The sequence below is a fragment of the Ranitomeya variabilis genome, chromosome 2 (assembly GCF_051348905.1).
Source record: "Ranitomeya variabilis isolate aRanVar5 chromosome 2, aRanVar5.hap1, whole genome shotgun sequence".
Lineage (NCBI taxonomy): Eukaryota > Metazoa > Chordata > Amphibia > Anura > Dendrobatidae > Ranitomeya > Ranitomeya variabilis.
Genome location: NC_135233.1, coordinates 163,715,525 through 163,739,203, shown reverse-complemented (window position 1 = coordinate 163,739,203; position 23,679 = coordinate 163,715,525). Strand labels below are relative to the sequence as shown.

Here is a 23,679-nt window from a genome sequence, read left to right as displayed (position 1 = left end):
AGGGTCAGCGGTGTGTGCATTTCCAGCCAGGTGAGCTTGCTAAATGCCGCTGCCAGAGTTTGACAGCGGCATTTAACTAGTTAAAAGGGGCGGGTGGATCGCGATTATGCCTGCGCCTATTGCGGGCACATGTCAGCTGTTCAAAACAGCTGACATATCCCGGGCTTTGAAGCAGGCTCACCGCCGGAGCCTGCATGAAAGCGGGGGTTCTGCCATCGGACGTACTATTCCGTCCGATGGCAGAAAGGGGTTTAAGGAAAGTTACTTTATAGAAAGTTTTGAAAAAAGGTAGTACAAACACTAAAGCCACAGATGGAATAAAAGTTGAATGTAAAAAACAAATCTAAAATCCCCCCTTAAGTAGGTTTCCCATATAAATTAGTGAGAAGGAAGAACTGTACTTTTTAATCAATAGGACGTGTTAAAATAAAAATCTAAATTAGTTTATATGAAGCTAATTTGAAAGCCAATGTTTGTAGCTCCTAAAACATGATCGTTTGACATGCAGTTCCACCCAAAATACTCCCAACTTTATGAATTCCTGCAATACCTTCTACAATCATTTTTCAAACAGTATTAAACAAGAAATGTTTTATGCTACATTTTAGAGAATTCAAAGAGTATAAAAAAAAAAGTAGCCCATCCAGCTGAAAGTGATAAAATGAGCAGAGTTCGAGAAGCCATCATGGGAACAGGGTTTAGATGTGTATGTAGATATCAAGAGCGCGAGTAAAACCCAAACTTGTCTGGCTCCAAGCGTCCCTTCCGTTCAGACTGGACCAAAGGTCACAGTGACATGGCTGGAGTAGTTTGATGCAATGTACGACCCGAGCGGACCAGTCTGCGAGGTCAACTCAGGCTTCAGTGTCATGTGCTTCTATGGCAGACAGACAACACTCATTCAGTTAAGCTTATGACACATAGTGAAAATCTGAGCACACAGATGCAAAAGAAAAAACAAAACAAACAAAAAAACACACAACTCGTGCGTGCATAGCAATCAGTCACATCAATCCTGATCCATAATACTACAATAACGAGGTTTCTTGTAAGAAAACTCAAGTTGTGGTTATGTGGTGGATTGTGAAAAATCAATCAATGAGGCTTTCAGAAAGGACTTTGTGAGGCTACTTAGCCAGTACTCCAGCAAAATGCAATTGCTGCACAGTTACACTATTTAATACATGGCCCATAATTCAAGAAGCAGTTTAAGGAAAATACTAGCAAATGGCACAAACTATTAAGAGTTATTTTGATTTAAAGAACAAAATCATAGAGACAGAATATTGCTAGTGAGCTTAGGTTATGTGCCGCCTCGAGTAATTGAGAAAAAACCTTTAAGTTTCATTATTTTACAGGAACTTCTCCAGCATACATACCATGGCCATAGTTCACTGTTAATGAACACCTGCGAAAAGGGTGAATTTGTCACTAGACGAATCTCATAGTACCAACAAAAAATTAGATACCATTGCACCCAATAAATAGGCCACTGAAAAGAGTGCATATTAAAAGGAAAAACGATTGAATATTAAAGGAAAACTCCAACCAAAACGAACATCTCCCATCTCTTCCATTAAGAAATTTAGTTTCTTCCTTCACATTTTTAAACAATAATGTTGTGCACTAGTCATTCATCATTAAAAATGTGCCATAATAAATTGACAGTTAGCTACGTGAGGGGAAAAAGGTGTACAAATTTCAGGGAATGCTGCATTGTGGTCAGAGATTTTCACTCTGCCACTTCTGATCTCACCGTTAAGCCAGGTTCAGATCACAGATAAAAGAGCAAGTCATCCAATAAATGACACCATACTGTAACCAGTCTCTCTCTTTGGGCTGCTCTCAGATTGGGCAACTTTGGTGACAACCTTTAAATGCAAGTTCACTGTATTTTGTTCAGTGATTTGCAGATTTCACCAGTGTTAAACTGGTGTCCAAAAAAAGAAAGCCGTAACCAGTATTCAGGATGTAGGCGGAAACATCCTGTGTATAGCATGTGACACCGAGCCTCATTCACCAAAACAACTAACAAACTGGAATTGCTGCCAATACCACAGTAAAGCCTTACTATTTAAAAAGCCACTTGGTTGCCAATGACAACACTAAATTTAGACACTCCTTCTTTGATCACAGTGATACCAAGCCCATAGAAAAATCAAAAGCTACCGTAATGGTCTTCCTATCCCTATGAGCTGGGGTACCACTTGATACAGGACGGGCCATACATGACCTCTGCAGAGCAGCCAAGTGCATAGTTAGCAGGGAAATTCAAGTAAGTAGATCCAAGTACATTTCCCTGGCATCAGTGCACAACAGGAGCTGTAAAGGGTTTTTTTCTCACTGCACGTGTGCGTGACAAGCCCGGGCAGACAGATTCAGGGACCTCGCTCAGAAACAGCTGCTGGAAAAGGAACACCACATGTAATAAATCTTCTTGACTAGCTGCCAGCAGCTGTAAACCAGCCCGATGCCCCTCCTTAGAAACAAACTAATGTTCAGCTCAGATTTTGGTGGTAACTTATACAGTAAGCCATTAATAAATGCAATGAGATTCTTCAGTTTTAAATCTGAAAGCAGGAATGAACACAAGTGGGGGCATATTTAAGAAAATAGGAAATGGACCTGCTGTTTAAAAGGCATGAACCGTTCATATATTCTTGGTATCTTTTTTGCAAACTTGTACTTTTCATTTCATCTTAACAGTGGAAAGAAACGAGAATATCCATGTACCGTTCACTTAACTAGAAGTACATGTAAACTTGTTATAGCCTTCAGTGTAATTGCACAAAGTCCTAGGAAGTTAATACACACTGACATCACGGAGCAGAATCACTCTGTACAAAATTATATTGCTTTTTTTGGGTGTTGGCTTTCCTTTAAAAAAATATTTGTAAAAATCTAGAACGTGCTGTACAGTGAAAGGATAAGGTAAAGTGGCATTTCGGGTCACTGGAGACCAGGCAGCAGCAGGAACGCTTCAAGCAGTAAAGCATCGTACACAAACTAGATTCTGTCGGGTTGACACCAACTACAAACTACCACATTTCTTCCAAATGAAGGGTGTTCCTAATTAAACTAGATATAGTAAAAACATTGTGCTGCAATAGTCACCCTTACTAATGAACAGACTGGGTACTGTATTCCCTGGGGATATGGAAAGAAAGCACAATATTCAACTGATGACTTTAAAAAAAACAACAACAGCATTAAGCTTAAAGGAGCATTACCATTGCATAAAATGAAGCTATATCATTGTGGTATGCAATCACTTTACCACTGGTAAGGGTACAAACTTTGGTGCCTCCCCCAATCCTTAGGAAGCAGGGGCCATGATGCAGATTCACTCTTCTCACTACACACTGGCGTTCCAGTTACCCAGCCAAGTATGGGAACTGCAGCACAGCTCCATTTACTATAATTAGATAACAACCTCTTTAACATTGACTGTCAAGATTATTAAAGGGGTTCTCAAGTTTAAAAGTGATTCCCTATCCAGGGGAAAGGGGGATAACTACCAGATCTCTGCAGTCCAGCTGCCGTGGCCCCAGCCATCCTGAGAACAGAGGCTCTGCACACCCGAGATCGATCACACAGAGCATCTCTCGACTCATGGGAGTGCTGGAGATTGTCGAGCGCAGTGCTCAGCTGATCTTCAACGCTCCTATTAGAATAAATGGAGCACCTTTCTGCCCTGCACAACCAAAACGGCTTGCAAGGTGAGCACGTTTTCTAAAAATATACATCTGTATGAACAAGTGACCCAAAAGTCTTGGTCAAGGTGTGCACAGTGTATGGTCATACAGCACAGTGAATGTCAGCACAATCGACTATCAAAGAGACTGGAGAGTCCAGACTGCATAGTCTACAAGTGTAGATAGAAAACACTATCAAACCAGGGAATGAGAACTATACCGTGTACTAACACTCATCCATCCCTGCAGTCATATGCACAGGTGTGTAAGTGTGTCATACTTTAGTCTTTATCACTTTCCTTGTTAAAACCCAAGTTAAGAACATCACCCGTTTGAATCAATAGTATGTAAGAGTACACAGATCTTACTTACCCATGACGGACAGATAGTGGGTAAATGCCTGACACGGGGGGCTTGGTGTTTGAGTGCCTTTATCGCAATAAACAGGAGCAGGACTCACTTCAAACGAGAAATATCCACTCGAAGTTTTGGAGACAAGAGAGGATCCTCTTACTAACATACAAAGTGGGGATCTGTTGGCAAATGAACTGGGGCTATATGGTGATAAACTAGGACCCCAAGAAGTACTGGCTGGACTGTTCCCTCCCTCATTAGAATGGGAGCTGTGAAAAGGGCCAGAAAGGGAAGTAGGAGCCCCTGTTCTGAGGGGTCTATGGAGAGTGCGTTTGTCTGCTGGCGGTATCTGTTCTCCTCCACTGCACCCCGGATTTAACAATAGTGGTTGTTTGGCCATTTGGTCTTCTTATTTCTGTAAAATGAAATCCAGAATAAATATTTTTAAAATGTAATCATTTTTACTAGCAACATTTCTAAGTAAGTACAATCCAACATAAAATTCTACCTGCAAAATTTACAGGGGAACTAACATTGTAAATCTATTCAAAGGCAACTTGCATAAAATCGTGTCTGGCAGGCTTATTGGAGCATTGAGAAAATTGAAGGGGTTGTCCAACCTTAAGGTACAATTTGCAGTCACTATGACTAAAAACTTGTGAATCCTCACATTGCGCACTGTGCACGCTGTCAGGATTCTCAAGGGCCAGGAGCAGGAGGTCATGTAACTGCAAGTATGCGATGTGCATATTTCCGGCCACATTCAGACTAGACGTGTCTGGAACTTGCATTCAGCGAGGCTGTGCACATCTAGGCATCACATGACCACGTGTATGCAAGTCACATACTTGTGAACACACACTGGCACCAGTGAATCCTCATTGCATGTGCTGTGAGGAGTCACAAGTCTGCAGTCAGAGTGACAAAAGACTTGTACCCCAAGGCCACACAACCCTTAAGCTTATTCTCCATGTAACTGCTCAATTCCAGTCATGGAGACAGTGTGGTGTAGGAGGCAGTTACAGGGGAATCGTCACTGTATGACGCCCAATGCACACTGTCACAATTAAGCAATTCACAGTTCAAGCAACTGCTGGAATTTGCCAAAAGAACCCCTTTAAAGATTTTTTATGCAAATTATGGTTGTCTAGTATAGCACTGACATTTAATCAGGTCATTATAACAATCCTAAATGAAAATCACATTCATATCTATTAGAAGTTGCCACACAATTAGACAAGAAAGTATGGATGTGCAATACATTACTACACGTCTTAACATATATACTTACATACACACTCACTCTACTATAACGAGCTATAGGCCACCCAGAACCAAGGCGGCCCACCTAAATAGCATCTCATGTTTAATACATAAACTATCCTCTCCTAGTCTTCTGGTTGCTCCCACAAAATCTATATTTAAGTGCCGTAAATAAGAAAAATGATGGATTTACACAGCGCTGCTCACAGCTGTCAGGGATTTCACCTTTAGGTTAGCGGTGGACAGAATGACAAACCAGAAACACTAACTGCGCTGTATAAACACATTATTTTAGTCATCTGAAAGCCACTGAAAGTGCAGTATTAACATGATCCTGCCACAAGTGAGAGTCCTGGGCTGATTATCATAGGCCCTGATCTGCGCTGGGCACGATACCAGGACTGCAGTCCAATATAAACTTCTTACAGAACACTCTCTCCAAACATCTAGTCCTCAAACACAACATATCCACATACTGACAACTCCTCAATCTAAAAGAAAGGCCAGCAAGTACCAAACTGCAAAGAACAATTAGGAGGTGGTTACCAATTTATATTCCAGTACAGACATACACCGCAATGGTAGCCGTACATACTGGCTATAGTTAGTCCGTATAATACTGCCATATACCACTGTGGTACCTGTACAATACTGCCATACAACAAAATGGTAGCCGTACATACTGGTTATGGTTATTCCTGTATAATACTGCCATATACTACTGTGGTACGTAGATAAGGCTATGTTCACATGTTGCATTTTTGCTGTTTTTCATGCAAATTTTAAGCTGCATTTTACAACACCAGCAAAAGCTTTTGTATTTCAGAAATCTGACGCGCACACTTTTTCCTGACTGATTAGGAAAATTGCTGTCACTTTTTAGTGTTTTTTCACCCATAGAAAACTAAGTGCAAAAAAACAGCAAACACGCAGGTATTGGGTTTTGCTGCATTTTTGGTGCAGAAAACTCAGGAACAACAGGTACTTAGGCTATGTGGACACATTGCAGATTTCCTGCGGATCCGCATTGTTTTTTTCCGCGCAGAAAATCCGCAGATTCACAAGTAATTTACAGAACAATGTAAATCAATGAGAAAAAAATGCTGCCTTAATGGCGCAGAAAAATCTGCACCGAAAATGCTGCAGATTAAAAAAAGGACCATGTCAATTCTTTTTGCGGATCTGCAGCGTTTTTGCACCCACTGACTTCCACTGATTCAGTCAGATCTGCGGTTTTGCTGTGGCGTTGGATGCAAGAAACGCTGCCGATTGGTATGGGGAAGTGTGTGGGCGGAGACTGCAGGGAAGATGTGCGTGTGCGTGTGAGTGTGATGGGCTGTATGTAGGCAGGTATCATCCGGTGGGACAACTAGACCCATCCGGCTATGCCTGCTACAGTGACAGCTAGCCAGATGATGGGACAGTATAGTCCCATCATCCGGCTACTGTGTTCCAGTGTAAAAAAAACAATAATAAAAAAACACATACACATACAGTACATACTCACCAATCACCTAGTCCCCGAATCCCTCGATCACCAGTAAGAAATATAAAAATAAACCAACAGTATACACCTTGATCCAAAGTAATCCATGTAATAATGTGTGTCCCACGACAATCTTCCGTGTAGACCTGTCACATCAGCAGATGCGACCGCTCTTCAGGGGCTCCGGCAATACAATGACGGAAGGAATCCTTCCGCACTGTATCCCTCCGCCTCTGTGAGTACAGTAAAGTTCATACTGTCACTTGTGGCACAGCTGCGTGGGAAAATTCTCACGCAGCATTGTGCGGCTGCATGTGTTTCTATGTAGCTGAATGATCGGGTCCGAGTGCCAGCGGCAGTGCCAGGTACTGAGGTGTGACCCCGGCCAACGCAGAGTGAGTGTATATATGTGTATCTATACATCTATCTATCTATCTTTATTTAACTCTTTATGTACCATTTTATTATGTTTATTACTAAACATCGGGCTTGGTATTATCTATCGACATATCTATAGACAGACGGATAGATAAATCTATAGACAGATGGATAGATAAATCTATAGACGGATAGATAAATCTATCGATATATCTATCATCCATCTATCTATGATCTATCATCTAGCTTTATGTGTAAACATTCTTCAATGGAGTATGTAAATGATGAGGTTGAACAAGAAATGACATCACAATTTTTTTTTTTGTTCAATAGATCTTTATTTAGCTTTCAAAAACGCATATAAATCCGGATGAAAAAACAAATCAAATCCACACAAAAAAACGCACCAAGAACACACGGATTTTTAGCTGTGTTTTCTGGCAAGAGATGCAGATTCTATGCGGAAAAATCCACAACGTCTGCACATAGCCTTACTGTATCAGCATGAAAAGTGCAGCAAAAACTGCTTTTTTAAAGCTTCTTTACGGCTTTAGAAAAAAAATGCAACATGTGAACATTGCCTAATCCTGCCATATCTCAGTGTGGTAACTAGCTGTAGAGACATCTGAGGACAACGACAGCAGGTAGGACTGAAGATCACTAACCCATCTCAGTATGGACTTTATCCCGACAATTCCACCTGACAACTCAGGAAACCCCTTCCCACGTGTGCATGCCGACCAGTAAATATTCCTGAACACAACAGTTGTCGGGACACCGGAATATCCGAACCACAGTAACATGGCAGAGGCAGGGGAAGTAACAGCCACGTAACAGCTTGGAGTAAAACTTGGTGCCTGTATCTTTAAGAAGGTCATTAGTAGCCCGGCTCCCCGGGCCGCACAGCTGGGCAGCCGCCGCCGCAGTGATGTGTGCAGGCCCGGCCTATTGTTCTCCGGGGAAAGTGCTGAGCGCAGCAAGTCTGGAGAGTCTGGCACCGGCGGAGCTCGTAGTAAGTGCGTCACAATAGGCTTGTATTATGGTGGACGAGCTCACTCCTCATGTCTCGGGGGGTGGAGAGATTTTCATCTTTCCACTGATCTGCGAACACACAAAGCTGCCTTGTATCAACATCAGCCTGACATATCGTGTACATGTACACATAGGGGGGGCACACAGCGCCCCACGGGGCATGTACACAGGAGGGGGGCACACAGCGTCCAGGACATGTACACAGGAGGGGGACACACAGCGTCCAGGACATGTACACAGGAGGGGGACACACAGCGTCCAGGACATGTACACAGGAGGGGGACACACAGCGTCCAGGACATGTACACAGGAGGGGGACACACAGCGTCCAGGACATGTACACAGGAGGGGGACACACAGCGTCCAGGACATGTACACAGGAGGGGGACACACAGCGTCCAGGACATGTACACAGGAGGGGGACACACAGCGTCCAGGACATGTACACAGGAGGGGGACACACAGCGTCCAGGACATGTACACAGGAGGGGGACACACAGCGTCCAGGACATGTACACAGGAGGGGGACACACAGCGTCCAGGACATGTACACAGGAGGGGGACACAGCGTCCAGGACATGTACACAGGAGGGGACACAGCATCCAGGACATGCACACAGGAGGGGACACAGCATCCAGGACATGCACACAGGAGAGGGGACACAGCATCCAGGACATGCACACAGGAGGGGGCACAGCATCCAGGACATGTACACAGGAGGGGGACACAGCATCCAGGACATGCACACAGGAGGGGGCACACAGCATCCAGGACATGCACACAGGAGGGGACACACAGCATCCAGGACATGCACACAGGAGGGGACACAGCATCCAGGACATGCACACAGGAGGGGGCACAGCATCCAGGACATGCACACAGGAGAGGGGACACAGCATCCAGGACATGCACACAGGAGGGGACACAGCATCCAGGACATGCACACAGGAGGGGACACAGCATCCAGGACATGCACACAGGAGGGGGCACACAGCATCCAGGACATGCACACAGGAGGGGGCACACAGCATCCAGGACATGCACACAGGAGGGGACACAGCATCCAGGACATGCACACAGGAGGGGACACAGCATCCAGGACATGCACACAGGAGGGGGCACACAGCATCCAGGACATGTACACAGGAGGGGACACAGCATCCAGGACATGCACACAGGAGGGGGCACACAGCAATACCACCAACCATGTATAGGTTTGAGCCTACAGCGACCTGCTAATACAACTACCACAGCAGACGTTTATACAGCAGAGGTCCGCGCCCCTCCCCCAGTATTCCGGGCTGCAGCTCCCGGCTCCGGCCGAACCTATGGGCGCTGCGCTCGGTACACGGTCACCTCACTCCGTGTCCGCGGTGATCTATCCCGATGACACCGGTGCTAGTCCTCAGGCTGCAGCCCGGTGTCCTGACGCTGGGGTCACGGCGATAGCCGGGGACTCGGCGCAGCGGCTTACAGGCTGACGTTTGGCTCATAGAGAACTATTGTGACGGCTGAAGGCAGACATTGCCTAACACACAACGCCGGCTCCACTTACATTACAGCCCGGGAGTCATGGCCGCCCTCCCCACAGGAACGGTGAGCACCGTACTGCCAGGATAACGATAGGGTGCCGGCAATGTGAGGAGCAGGCGGAAACGTTCAGCGTAGAATGCGGAGCTGTCAGTAACCGGTCCTCTCCGCGCTCGTCTGTCACGGGAATAGTGTGTCTACACAGCTCGGGTCCCGCTAACCATTGTGACGTCACCTAGGCCCGCCTGTGTCCCCCTCACTGGTCAGCCTGTGTGACTGATGTGCGCGCAGCCAATAGCTGACAGTCGCCCCTGCCTGAGCCCAAGCCCCGCCCAGCACGACGCGTAGCACTGTTTACATGCATTGCCCCCTCCTCGGCTGTTGCCTCTGCAGGACGGGCGGCTCACGCCTGCACTCGTGCGGACTGGTCACGTGTCTGTCGGCGCCAACTCTCCTCCCGGCACCTCTTCCTTGCCGGATCCCTCTGGCTCGTCGTAACCTGGCGTGACCGGGGTAACCCCGGCTCGTTACCAGTCAGACAGTGCCAGTCACAATCACCCTGCACTCTGCAGCGGCGGCCGAGACGCGTTTACCCTCCCTAACCGCAATTACAAGGGGGAGGGGGGGACGGGATGAGGCCTCAGCAGAGGCTATGCGTACAAGAGAGCCTTCATGGCAGGGACGGCGGTGTACAGCACTCCGCACACTACAGGAGCTGAACTGCACAAGTTACTGGTGCTGGGGCGCCCCTAGCGGCTGCATCACTAATTACATCCAGCGATGTTGCTCACCAACAGAGGTGCCTGATGCAGCCACTAGGGGCGCTGCTCATCTGTTCTGCTGACTATAATAAATACACAAAAAAAAGATTGCACTCTTCTCGTGCTAAAGCATGTCAATTTGAAATACATGAATGATGAAGAGCAATACAGCTTTAGAATATTAGGAAAAAATTAGCATAAAATTTGGCCAAATTATATCTGCCCACCAACCATCCTCAAGGTGGTCTCAAGGGCTCATACTCCTTTGCAAGAAAAACAGGCGAGTGCAATCTGAGAGGGAAAAAAAACAATCGGACTGCACGCAATGGACCAATGTTATTCAATGGGTGCCATCTCATCTGCAATTTTTTTTCTCAGCTGAAATGAGACTGAAAAAAAAAAAAATCAGCATGCTGCGTATCTCAGACGAGACGCACCAATGTAAGTCAATGGATGAGGGGAAAAAAAAAATAAAATAAAAATCGCACAGCACTCGGACAATGCGTGTGCTGTCCGATTTATACGCACTGGTGTCCTTTGAAAAGTAGGCAAATCATGTGCGGCATACAGTAAAATCAGAGTGACAGGTTAGAATAGAATGGATATATCCACATAGAATACATAGATATATGGAGGTCAGTGACACATATATATATATATATATATATATATATATATATATATATATATATATATATATATATATATATATATATATATATATATATATATATATATATATATATATATATATATATATATATATATATATATATATATATATATATATATATATATATATATATATATATATATATATATATAAGCATCCTGGGCCTCCATAACATCTCAGCAGTGTCACAGGCTGATTGCCTCCATGCCACGCCGCATTGAAGCAGTCATTTCTGCCAAAGGATTCCCGACCAAGTATTGAGTGCATAACTGAACATTATTATTTGATGGTTTTTTTGTTTGGTATTAAAAAACACTTTTATTTGATTGGCCGGGTGAAATATGCTAATTTATTGAGACAGGTTTTTTGGGTTATCAGGAGTTGTATGCCAAAATCATCAGTATTAAAACAATAAAAGACCTGACAAATTTCAGTTGGTGGATAATGAATCTATAGTATATGAAAGTTTAATTGTAATCATTACATTATGGTAAATAATGAAATTTAACACTATATGCTAATTTTTTGAGAAGGACCTGTATATGTACATACATATATTACATAGATAGAAGAAAAGCCGGCAATTCATCTGCCGTGTACTGTAAAATCACTGCAGGAGCTGACAGGATAAAAAAGATGGATTACATACAGTAAATACATATAGAATAGGTATATATACAGATGTCAGTGACATATACAATTAGTACAGTGTGTGCAAGTTACTGGACAAGTATTTAATAAAAGATTATTTTTTGGAAAAAAAAAAATGGCGTGGGCTCCAGCTCAATTTTTGTAACCAGCAGAGGGAAAGCAGACAGCTGGGGCAGATGTTTACAGCCTGGGAAGGGGGTAACACCCACGGAGCTTCCCAGGCTATTAAATATCAGCTCACAGCTGTATAATTAGCCTTTACTGGCTATTAAAATGGGGGACCCCAAAAAAAGAATGACGGGGGTCCCCCCATAATTAATAACCAGCAAATGCTATGCAGACAGCTGGAGGCTGATATTAATAGCCTAGGAAGGGGCCATGGATACTGCCATGGATCCTGTATCGATCACGAGGATGGCATAAGGGCTGCTGGCTTTTTCTTGGAGTCGAGTAATCTGGAGCCGGATGTCAGGGATTTGGTGTTGGACTTGTTGCGGTTCATCCTGAAACATAATTTTTTTACGTTTAAAGACAGTTTCTTCCTGCAGAAGCGGGGGACCGCGATGTGGGCGGCAAGTGCGCCCTCGTATGCAAATTTGTTTTGGGGTTTTTGGGAGAGGGAAATCTTCACAGATGACGCACATGCCGCCCCTCAAATCCTTGGTTGGTACCGCTTCATAGATGACATCTTTTTTATTTGGCAGGGATCGGTCAATGATTTGGATTTATTTGTGTCCGGGTTGAACCGCAATGACTTCAACATCAAACTCACCTACTCCTGGCATCCTAAGGAAATCTCTTTCCTTGACCTTAAAATACAGGTACAGCCTGATGGTTCATTGGGTATGGATGTGCATAGAAAAGAGACCTCAGTAAATGCATTACTTCATGCATCTTCTGCACACACCGGATCAACCATCAGGGCTGTACCTGTTGGTCAATTTCTCCGGATGAGGAGAATTTGTACTTCTGAAGAGGCTTTTGAGCGTCAGGCGGTGGACCTTGGGGAGAGATTTAGTGAACGGGGCTACAGTAGGAGATGCATCCAAAAAGGATACAGGAGGGCCAAACATACTAATAGGACCTCCTTGCTATCCCAGGATCAATATTTTCATGTGTCTGGTAAAAAGAAGGCAGGAAAGAACGGACAGCAAGGGGTCACTAGATTTATTACTACCTCCAATTGAAAGTGGGACGAAATACGGTCAATTCTGTCAAAGGACTGGTCCGTTTTAAAAACCAGACCCAGTCCTCAATCAGCATCTGTCAGAAAACCCTCTGATGACGGCGAGGCGCAGCCAAAATCTGCGTGATATACTCATAAAGAGTCACTATGTGGCGAAATCCCCTGCAATTTTTGGAGCAAATGAACCAAGTGTGGGTTTCTTCCCCTGCATGGATTGTATGGCATGTAAAAACCATTAGAGAGCCATATCATTCACGTCCTCGGATGGGTCACACGAATTTAAAATTAAAGAGTTTCTCCTGTAAGAGTACGTGGGACTTGTGCGCATGACTTTGACGTCGGCGTGACGGTGCATCGCCGCCGGCGTCCATTGGGTAGGCGTGTGAGTCATTGTTGCCATGGGGATGGCTCCCTGACTTGCCGCTTTACACGGACAGCCGGGCGGTGATGCTAGTTCCGGCGCTAACGTCACTAGCGCATGCGCCGTAAATTAAGTCCCGTTATTTGCATCAGGTGCGGTGGCTTTATAAAAACTAAGTTAAGGACACACTCTGTACAGCCCCCCGAAGAAGCCTATGCGAAACGCGCGTAGGGGGTGGTGCTGCCACATACACACCGCGACTAATATGGGTGAGGTCCAGTCACATATATTGTGGTATCACACTTGTCTTAAAACCCTTAGTGGGTTTATTTATATGTAACTATTTACTATAGACTGTGTTTTGAGTGAACTTGTGATCTCAAGTCGTAGACCTTAGGTGTGGTATATGGTGTCGCTTACCTATGTCCGCTATTCACATAGTTACCCTATTATGACTGGGAGTTTTGTACTTTATTCTGAGGATTTTATTGTTATGTTAACTAATAAATGCTGTTATTCTTTTACACTTTAATGGCAGTTTTGTGACTCCTTTTTTCGGATTATATATGTACTGCTTGGGAGTTTTTTCTGTCCGCCTTAGGACTTATATGGAGGTCAGTGACACACACAAATATATATATGTACATATATTACATAGATAGAAGAAAAGCCGGCAATTCATCTGCCGTGTACTGTAAAATCACTGCAGGAGCTGACAGGATAAAAAAGATGGATTACATACAGTAAATACATATAGAATAGGTATATATACAGATGTCAGTGACAAATACAATTAGTACAGTGTGTGCAAATTACTGGACAAGTATTTAATAAAAGATTATTTTTTGGAAAAAAAATGGCGTGGGCTCCAGCGCAATTTTTGTAACCAGCAGAGGGAAAGCAGACAGCTGGGGCAGATGTTTATAGCCTGGGAAGGGGGTAATACCCACGGAGCTTCCCAGGCTATTAAATATCAGCTCACAGCTGTATAATTAGCCTTTACTGGCTATTAAAATGGGGGACCCCCAAAAAAGAATGACGGGGTCCCCCCATAATTAATAACCAGCAAATGCTATGCAGACAGCTGGAGGCTGATATTAATAGCCTAGGAAGGGGCCATGGATACTGCCCCCCCCCGGCTAAAAACATCAGCTCTCAGCCGTCCCGGAAAAGGCGCATCTCTAAGATGTGCCAATTCTGGAACTTAGCCTCGCTCTTCCCACTTGCCCTGTAGCGGTGGCAAGTGGGGTAATAGTTGGGGCAGCTGATGTAACCGTCAGATAACATCAAGTCCCAAGGTTAGTAATGGAGAGGCATCAATAAGATGCCCCCATTACTAACCCCATAGTCACATTGAAAGATAACACCAACATCCAGAAGAAAAATCCTTTAATTGAAAGAAAGACTGCATGAGAATTTTGTGAGCTGCTGTGAAGACACTGAGCTTGAACTGCGGTGACCTCATCACTGGCATTTTCCCATAGTCCAGAAGTCACCGCAGTTCAGCACGGCTGGGAGCGCAGCTTCAATTAGGTCACTGGACGTCACTGAGGCTGCGCTCTCAGCATCTCCTCATTCACCAGTGGTTTTCAGCCTGGACGGTCGCATCTTGGCACCATCCAGGTTGAAAATTAATTATCCCCCACACATGGATTACGGCATGGGACAGAACGACCAATAGGTATGGTATATTGTTGCTTTTTTATTTTACTTTTATTACAGGAGATCGAGGGCTTCGGTGGTATGGTTTAATTAAGATTATTAAAAGGAGTCTGTGTCATTTTTGCAATTAAAGGATTTTTTTTCTGGGAGCGTCTTATTGACGCCTCTCCATTACTAACCTCGGGGCTTGATGCTACCCGACGGTGACATCAACCCCCAACTATTACCCCACTTGCCACCACTACAGGTCAAGTGGGAAGAGCAAGGCTAAGTGGGAGAACTGGTGCATCTTAGAGATGCGCCTTTTCTGGGGAGGCTGAGAGTTGGTGTTTTTTGCCAGTGGGGGCAGTATCCATGGCCCTTTCCTAGGCTATTAATGTCAGCCTCCAGCTATTTGCATAGCTTTTGCTGCTTATTAATTATGGGGGGACCCCGCATCATTTTTTTTTTTTGGGGGGGAGGGGGGAATAGCCTTTACTGGCTATTAAAATGGGTAAGTATACAGTTGTGAGCTGATATTAATAGCTTGGGAAGCTTATGGGTATTAGTCCCTTCCCAGGCTATAAACATCTGCCCCCAGCCGTCTGCTTTCCCTCTGCTGGTTACAAAAATTTGCACGGGAGCCCACACCGTTTTTTTTCTGAAAAATAATCTTTTATTAATTAAATACATGTCCAGTAATTTGCACTCACACTGTACTAATTGTATTTGTCACTGACATTTATATATCTACCTATTCCATTTGTATTTACTGTATATAATCATCTCTTCTATCTTGTTGGCTCCTGCAGTGATTTTACAGAACACGGCAGATGATTTACCAACTTTTCATCTATCTAATATATATACACATATGTGTGTCACTGACATCTATATATCTACCGTATATAAGCCGACCCAAGTATAAGCTGAGGCACCTAATTTTGCCACAGAAAACTGGGTAAGCTTATCGACTCGAGTATAAGTCGGGTATGCAGTGTCCCCTCATCCCTATCCCAGTATGCATGGTTCCCCTGTCCTGTCCTGAGTGGCTTCCCCTGTTATATGCATGGCTCTCCTGGTCCTCTTGTATGCATGGCTCGGCTCTCCCCCGTCCCATCCTTGCTAAATGTGCTTAAAATATAGGCTTATACACAAGTATATATGCATGTATTCTAGGTGTATATATCTATCTTGTCAGTGTGACTTTACTGTAAGCGCACATGAATTGCCGGTATGTGTGTGTATTTTGATGAATATTCCCTTTGAAAACGATGTGTAAATGACAGAATTGCTGTATGTAAAAGTTCTTGTTAAAATCATATTGCAATCGGATAGCAATCGCACTGCACTCGGATGTAAATCGGATGCTAGGTGTGGAAAAAAAAAAAAATCAAAAATCGCACAGTACTCGCATGACACTCATCCGTTTTTTCGGTCCTGATATCGGAACTTTTTTTTCCTCACATATGGGTATGAGCCCTTAGGCAGATGTCTGAATACCTGGGTGAATGTGGAAACCTCTCAGCTAAGAGAGATATATATATATATATTACATGGAGGTAGTTGCTCCTAAGCTAGCATCTATTCACACTAGTCTGGATGTGCCAGTCAGTCTTTTGTAATGTTAGCTTACTGACAGAGCACTTTGCCCTTCAACATGTGGTGATTTTAATTATAACGGGTTCTTACTTACCCATAAATGCAGGCTTTACTGAGAGAGGTGTCCACATTCACCCATGAATTCAGACATCAGCCTAAGGGCTCATTTCCACTTGCGAGAGACAAAACGGTCCGATTTACGGACTGAAAAAACGGAGGAAAATCATGCGAGTGTCATGCGAATTATTATCGCAACATCCGTATTGCTATCCGATTTTTACGCACCGGTGTCCTTTGAAAAGCCGGCAAATCAGCACTGTGTACAGTAAAATCACACTGACAGGTTAGAATAGAGTAGATACACACACACATACATATACACGTATATGTATATATACCTATTCTATGTTAAGGAGAACAAGGAGCAACAATAGGATTATATATAAACAAAATCTTTATTGATATAAATCTAAATATTAAAATTCCAATCAGTAATGCGTCATAATATACATGTTCCAATGAAAAACAGAAGGAAAACTGCCACTCCAATGTACCCCAATATTGCTACATAATTACCCAAGGGGGAGAAAGAAAGCACAATGCACTCCCCACATGAGGTATAGAAATAGGTAAGCCCATATAAGAGAGATAGACCCGGTACGCCTATCGCATATCTCAGCCCATAAGTAAAGTGCACACCTATCTAAGGCATCATATCAGCTGTGAAATGTAGGCGTGGCAGTGCCGCGAAACGCACGTGGGGGGTCTTCTCTCCGGCTGTGTTCCTCCTCTCTACCCCTTTGCTTGTAAGCCTACATTTCACAGCAGAGGGCGCATCACCGCAATTCAAGGTAAGTACAGATCTTCCTGCTTTCCTTTCAGCACCCGGGGTTTACAGGCACGAACGAGTGCTTTAGCACAGCTCCTGCCTGTAAAATGATTTAACCCCTTCAGATGGATTTACTTCGTGGGACGTGACAGATCATCTGAAGGTATGTATATTGTTGGTTTCTTGGGTCTTCAGGTGGATTGAGAGAGCAATAAAATATTAAAACAACCTGTGTGTTTATTTCATTAAAATACTTTTTAATAATGTGTGTGTGTTTTTTTTTAACCCTTTCATACAATTGGATTAATAATGGATAGGTGTCATAATTGACGCCTCTCCATTATTAATCTGGCTTAATGTCACCTTACAATAGCAAGGTGTCATTAACCCTTCAGTACCCCATATCCCACCGCTACACGGGAGTGGGAAGAGAGTGGCCAAGTGCCAGAATAGGCGCATCTTCCAGATGTGCCTTTTCTGGGGTGGCTGGGGGCAGATGTTTGTAGCCAGGGGGGCCAATAACCATGGACCTTCTCTAGGCTATTAATATCTGCCCTCAGTCACTGGCTTTACCATTCTGGCGGAGAAAATTGCGCGGGAGCCCACGCCAATTTTTTCCGCCATTTAACCCTTTATTTTAGCAGCTAAAGCGCCCAAATTTTGCACATACACACTACTAACATTAGTAGTGTGGAATATGCAAAAAAAAAAAAGGGGATATGAGATGGTTTACTGTATGTAGGTTTGGGAAGGAGAAATGAAAAGCCGGCAATTGAATTACCGGCTTTTCACATATATCGCGCTGAATTAAATATAAATACAGAAAATATATATATATATATATATATATATATATATATATATATATATATATATATATATATATATATATATATATATATATATATATATATATATATATATATATATATATATACACACACACATACACACACTATATATATATATATATATATATATATATATATATATATATATATATATATATATATATATATACACACACACACATATACACATATATATACATACATACACACACATATATACATATATATACACACTGTATATATTTTAACGAACATTTGAGCGCATAAATCCATTAGATGTCGGTTTTGCAAGCCTGCGAGAAAATATCGCAGTACGGATGCTATACGGATTACATGCGGAGGATGCCATGCGCAAAATACGCTGACACACCCTGCCTACGGATGACATACGGATCACTATTTTGGGGACTTTTCTGCGTATTACGGCCGTAAAAAAGGGACCGTATTTACATACGCTGAGTGTGAGGCCGGCCTTACTGTCATAGAACAGTTAAGCAAGCTGAAGATGAAATCTCTTAGGATATGTTTCCACGGTCAGTAAAAGCTGTGGATTGGACGCTGCGTACAGCTGCAGCGTCCAATCTGCAGCGTCCAGATGTTACAGCATAGTGGAGGGGATTTTCTGTAATCCCATCTCCACTATGCGTGCCTGGACACCATTGGCTTCCCTGCGTATACGCACATGCGACACGTCTTTCTAGACCGCAGCATGTCAATTTATCTTGCGGAGAAGCTCAGTCTCCACAAGATAAATATCACAGTTCAATGTATAGGATGAGGTGATTCTGCACGGTTCAATGAACACATGCGGAATCACCGCACGTACAAAAGCCGGCAGCGGTTTGGACGCAGCAGACATGTGCAGCGTCCAAAGCGCTGCTGATACTGACCGTGGAAACATACCCTAAAAGGCCTAAAGCTAAAGATGACATTTTCTTTGTATTTTAGGCAGAATAAAAATATATATTCATCTTACATTTTAAAAATTACAAAAAGAAAAATGGTTGGATGCAAACATTTGGGCACCCTGCATGGTTAGTAAAATGTAGCACTCCCTTTTGAAATTATCACAGCTTGTAAACTCTTCTTGTAGCCAGACAAGAGTCTTTCAATTCTTGTTTGAGGGATTTTCATCCATTATTCCAGTTCTGTGAGATTCCTGGGTCTTCTAGCATGCACTGCTATTTTGAGGTCTAGCCACAGATTTTCAATGATGTTCAGATCAGGGCACGGTTATGGTGATTGTAAAACCTTCAGCTTGCACCTTTTAGGTAGTCTTGTGGAGTTTGACGTGTGTTTAGGATCATTATCCATTTGTAGAAGTCACCCTCTTTTCACCTTCAGCTTTTTTACAGATGGTGTTATGTTTGCATCAAGAATTTGTTGAAATTTCATCAAATCTATTCTTCCCTCTACCCATGAAATGTTCTGCGTGCCATTGGCTGCAACACAACCCCAAAGCATGATTGATCCATCCCCATGCTTAATGGTTGGCAAGATGTTCTTTTCCAGAAATTTTGTGCCCTTATTTCTCCACAGATACCTTTGATCATTGTGGCCAAAGAGTTCTAATTTCACCTCATTGGTCCACAGGACTTGTTTCCAAAATACATTAGGCTTGTTTAATGTTCTTTTGCATACTTTCGACACCAAATTTTATGGTGAGGATGCAGGAGGTTTTCTTCTGATGACTCTTTCATGAAGGCCATATCTGTGCTTGTATTTCGAAACAGCAGAACAATGTGCCACAACTGCAGAGTCTGCTAAATCTTTCTAAAGGTCTATTGCAGTCAAGCTGGGGGTTCCGATTTGCCTCTCTAGCAATCTGACAAGCAGTTCTCACAGAAATTTTGCTTGGTCTTCCAGACCTTATCTTGACCTCCACTGTTCCTGATAACTAGCACTTCTTAATTACATTTCAAACTGAGGAAAGGGCAACTCAAAACCGCTTTGGCATCTTATTATAGCCTTCTCCTGCTTTGTGGGCCTCCAGCATTTACAGAGTGCTAAGTAGCTGCTTAGAAGAACCCATGGCTGCTGTTTTTTGGCACTACTTAGAGGCTGAGTTTTTTATAACGCTGGGAAATTTGCATCACCTGGCCTTTCCCAACGATGAAAGTGATCAAGCCATAACCGTAACAGACCTAAGATCTCACACCTTGGTCAAAGTTATGCGAGTACACAAAACTCCAAGGATGCCCATTTTCCTTTTTGTAATTTTTAAAATGAAATATATATGATTTTGTGAGGCAGGGAGAGGGATCATATGCGAGGGTCAATATGTATTCCCCAGGATGCAGACGGAGTCCTATTAGACTCGCTAGAGTGCATTGTGGTCACAGCAGGACGCCTGTGAGTCACAGGGCAAAATAAAAATTAAGCGTGAGCCTGGTCAAGCTATTTGGCCTGGACATTGTTCAGGAAAAACTGGTATGTGCTTTTATTTTTTTAAAATGGACTGCAGGAAGGAAGTGGGGTCGGTCCGTTTCCTCCAGGCTGGGTCTTACAGGTGGACTATGGCAACAGATTCCAGTTTGAGAGAAAAACCCTGCAGAAAGGGTTTGGGTGTGTCAGTTTTGGTCTTGCATGCAGGCAGAGCAGTAGACTCTGCAGAGCTCATCGGTGTGAGGCAATACAGAGCCAAGCGGAGCCAAAAGGCCTGAAACCCCCAGCATACACGGCAGTGTCACCCCCGACAACCAGTCACGGACTGTGCTTTCCGGCTGCGGATCCGGAGGATCTGATTTACCGTACTTATTTTGTTTGTGAGTATATTGTGTTATTAAAAGAGAATTTACTTTGAACTTTTCCTGGGTCACTGCCTCATCCCTGCACAGTGTGGACACCGCTACACTACAATATATATTTTACCTAAAATACAAAAGGAAACGTGTCATCTTTAACTTTAAACCTTTTAGAGATCATTTCATCTTCAACTGGCTCAACTGTTCACATCAACAGCAATTGTAACCAGTGGTGTCCAAACTTTTATAGACAGTCACATTGCATACAGTACCATGTACAGCAACCACAACATATACACACACACATATATACATACAGGTAGTCCTCGACTTACGACGTTGATCTGTTCTTACGCGGCATCGTAAACAGAATTTCGACGCAAGTCGGACCATACGTTCATACAGTACTGTACCATAATAACAGTACAGTACTGCAAACACTTGGCCTATCCAAACACCTATCCTAACACAGTACCCTACATAATTAAAGTGTTATGGCGGGCAGGAGACTCATTTTCCTCGTGTAACAGGTACAGTGTACAGTACTGGACTCTATTCTTCCGCCGCTGCACTTAGTTGCACGTAGTTCGACTTACGACGCAAAACCGCGTTAAGTCTGAATGAGGCGTCGTAACCACGAAATGACGCAACACGAGACCGTCATAACCCAAGGACTAACTGTATACACATATATATATATATATATATATTTGTCTAAGGGCCACTTCCGTCTGTCTGTCCTGTCTGTCTGTCACGGATATTCATTGGTTGCGGCCTCTGTCTGTCATGGAAATCCAAGTTGCTGATTGGTTGCGGCAAAACGGCCACGACCAATCAGCGACGGGCACAGTCTGATTAGTCCCTCCCTACTCCCCTGCAGTCAGTGCCCGGCGCCCGCTCCATACTCTCCTCCGGTCACCGCTAACACAGGGTTAATGGCAGCGGTAACAGACCGCGTTATGCCGCGGGTAACGCACTCCGTTACCGCTGCTATTAACCCTGTGTGTGCCAAACTTTTTACTATTGATGCTGCCTATGCCGCATCATTAGTAAAAAAAAAAATGTAATGTTAAAAATAATTTAAAAAAAACAAAAAACCTGCTATTCTCACCCTCCGTAGTCCGCCGAGCCGCACGCGGCTGCCGCCATCTTCCGTTCCTAGAGATGCATTGCGAAATTACCCAGAAGACTTAGCGGTCTCGCGAGACCGCTAAGTCTTCTGGGTAATTTTGCAATGCATCCTGGGAACGGAAGATGGCGGCAGCCGCGCGGGCATCGCCAGAGCTTCGGTGGATCCCGGTGGGTGAGTATATCACTATTTTTATTTATTTTTTTTTATTTATTTATTTTTTTTAAGAGAGATATTGTGCCCACACTGCTAAATACTGAGTGGGCTGTGTGATATACTGCAGGGGCTGTGCTATATACTACATGGGCTGTGTGATATACTGCGTGGGCTGTGTGATATACTGCGAGGGCTGTGCTATATACTACATGGGCAGTGTAATATACTGCATGGGCTGTGTGATATACTGCGGGGGCTGTGCTATATACTACATGGGCAGTGTGATATACTGCGTGGCCCGTATTAACGCATCGGGTATTCTAGAATATGTATGTATATAGCAGCCACATAGTATATAGCACAGGCCACGTACTATTTGTCTGCTATATACTACATGGCTCCTGTATACTACGTGGCCTGTGCTATATACTATGTGGCTGCTATATACATACATATTCTAGAATACCCGATGCGTTAGAATCGGGCCACCATCTAGTATATAATACGTAAGCTACTTACCGGTAGCGGTGTTTTTTCAGGAGCCCATGACAGCACTATGAGAGAGGGGATCCGCCCTTCAGGGACAGGAAACCTACAGACATAAAAGGGCGGTACCTCTCTCCCGCATCAGTTAGTTCCAGAGCATGAGAGGACCCCCTTGGTTAGTAACACAGATACAGCATAAACTATGGTACAATTCACCATGTGAGTGAACGCAAGATTTAAACGAAAGTTTAACGAAAACGAAAGTGTTGAGCCATCCGAGAAAGAATAGGGTAGGGAATTAAGGGTGCTGTCATGGGCTCCTGAAAAAACACCGCTACCGGTAAGTAGCTTACATATTTATTCAGTCGCCATGACAGCACTACGAGAGACTTTCAGAGAAGGAAGATTTAGGGAGGAATAACTGCTTCAAGCACCCTTCTCCCAAACATGAGGTCGGAGGAGCCACCCAGATCCAATCTATAGTGCTTAAGGAAGGTAGATGGAGAAGACCATGTGGCTGCCTTACAAATGTCTTCAATCGACACACCTGATCTCTCCGCCCAGGATGTCGCGACGGCTCGAGTGGAGTGAGCTTTTATTCCTTCCGGAATCTCCAAGCCACCTGCTGTATAAGCGAGAGAGATCGCCTCCCTGATCCATCTGGCTAGTGTGTTTTTAGATACTCTAAGACCCTTTCTAACTCCCTGGTAAGATATAAATAAGGAGTTAAATATATTTCAGTTACAAATACCTGGAAAAAAGCTAAGAAGACACCTTCTTACATCTAAACAATGAAATCTAGGCTCCTTATTAGTGGGATTAGAACAAAACGAAGGTAGGACCACCTCTTGTGATCTATGAAATTTTGAA

The 23,679-nt window shown here is 43.7% G+C and overlaps 1 protein-coding gene and 1 long non-coding RNA gene across 16 annotated transcripts in view; one reads left to right on the top strand and one right to left on the bottom strand.

Moving 5' to 3' along the window:
* LOC143804741 (uncharacterized) overlaps positions 1–23,679 on the top strand; it is a 1,170,763-nt gene that overhangs the window by 1,126,716 nt on the left and 20,368 nt on the right. The window lies entirely within an intron of this gene.
* BCL2L11 (BCL2 like 11) overlaps positions 1–23,679 on the bottom strand; it is a 32,854-nt gene that overhangs the window by 5,056 nt on the left and 4,119 nt on the right. For 2 of the 5 annotated variants that reach the window (XM_077283137.1, XM_077283140.1), the window contains exon 2: positions 4,068–4,464. In XM_077283137.1, coding sequence (XP_077139252.1) covers positions 4,068–4,449 — 382 coding nt within the window. In that variant the 5' untranslated portion in view covers positions 4,450–4,464. The other 3 variants (XM_077283136.1, XM_077283135.1, XM_077283139.1) reach the window with 3 other exon arrangements.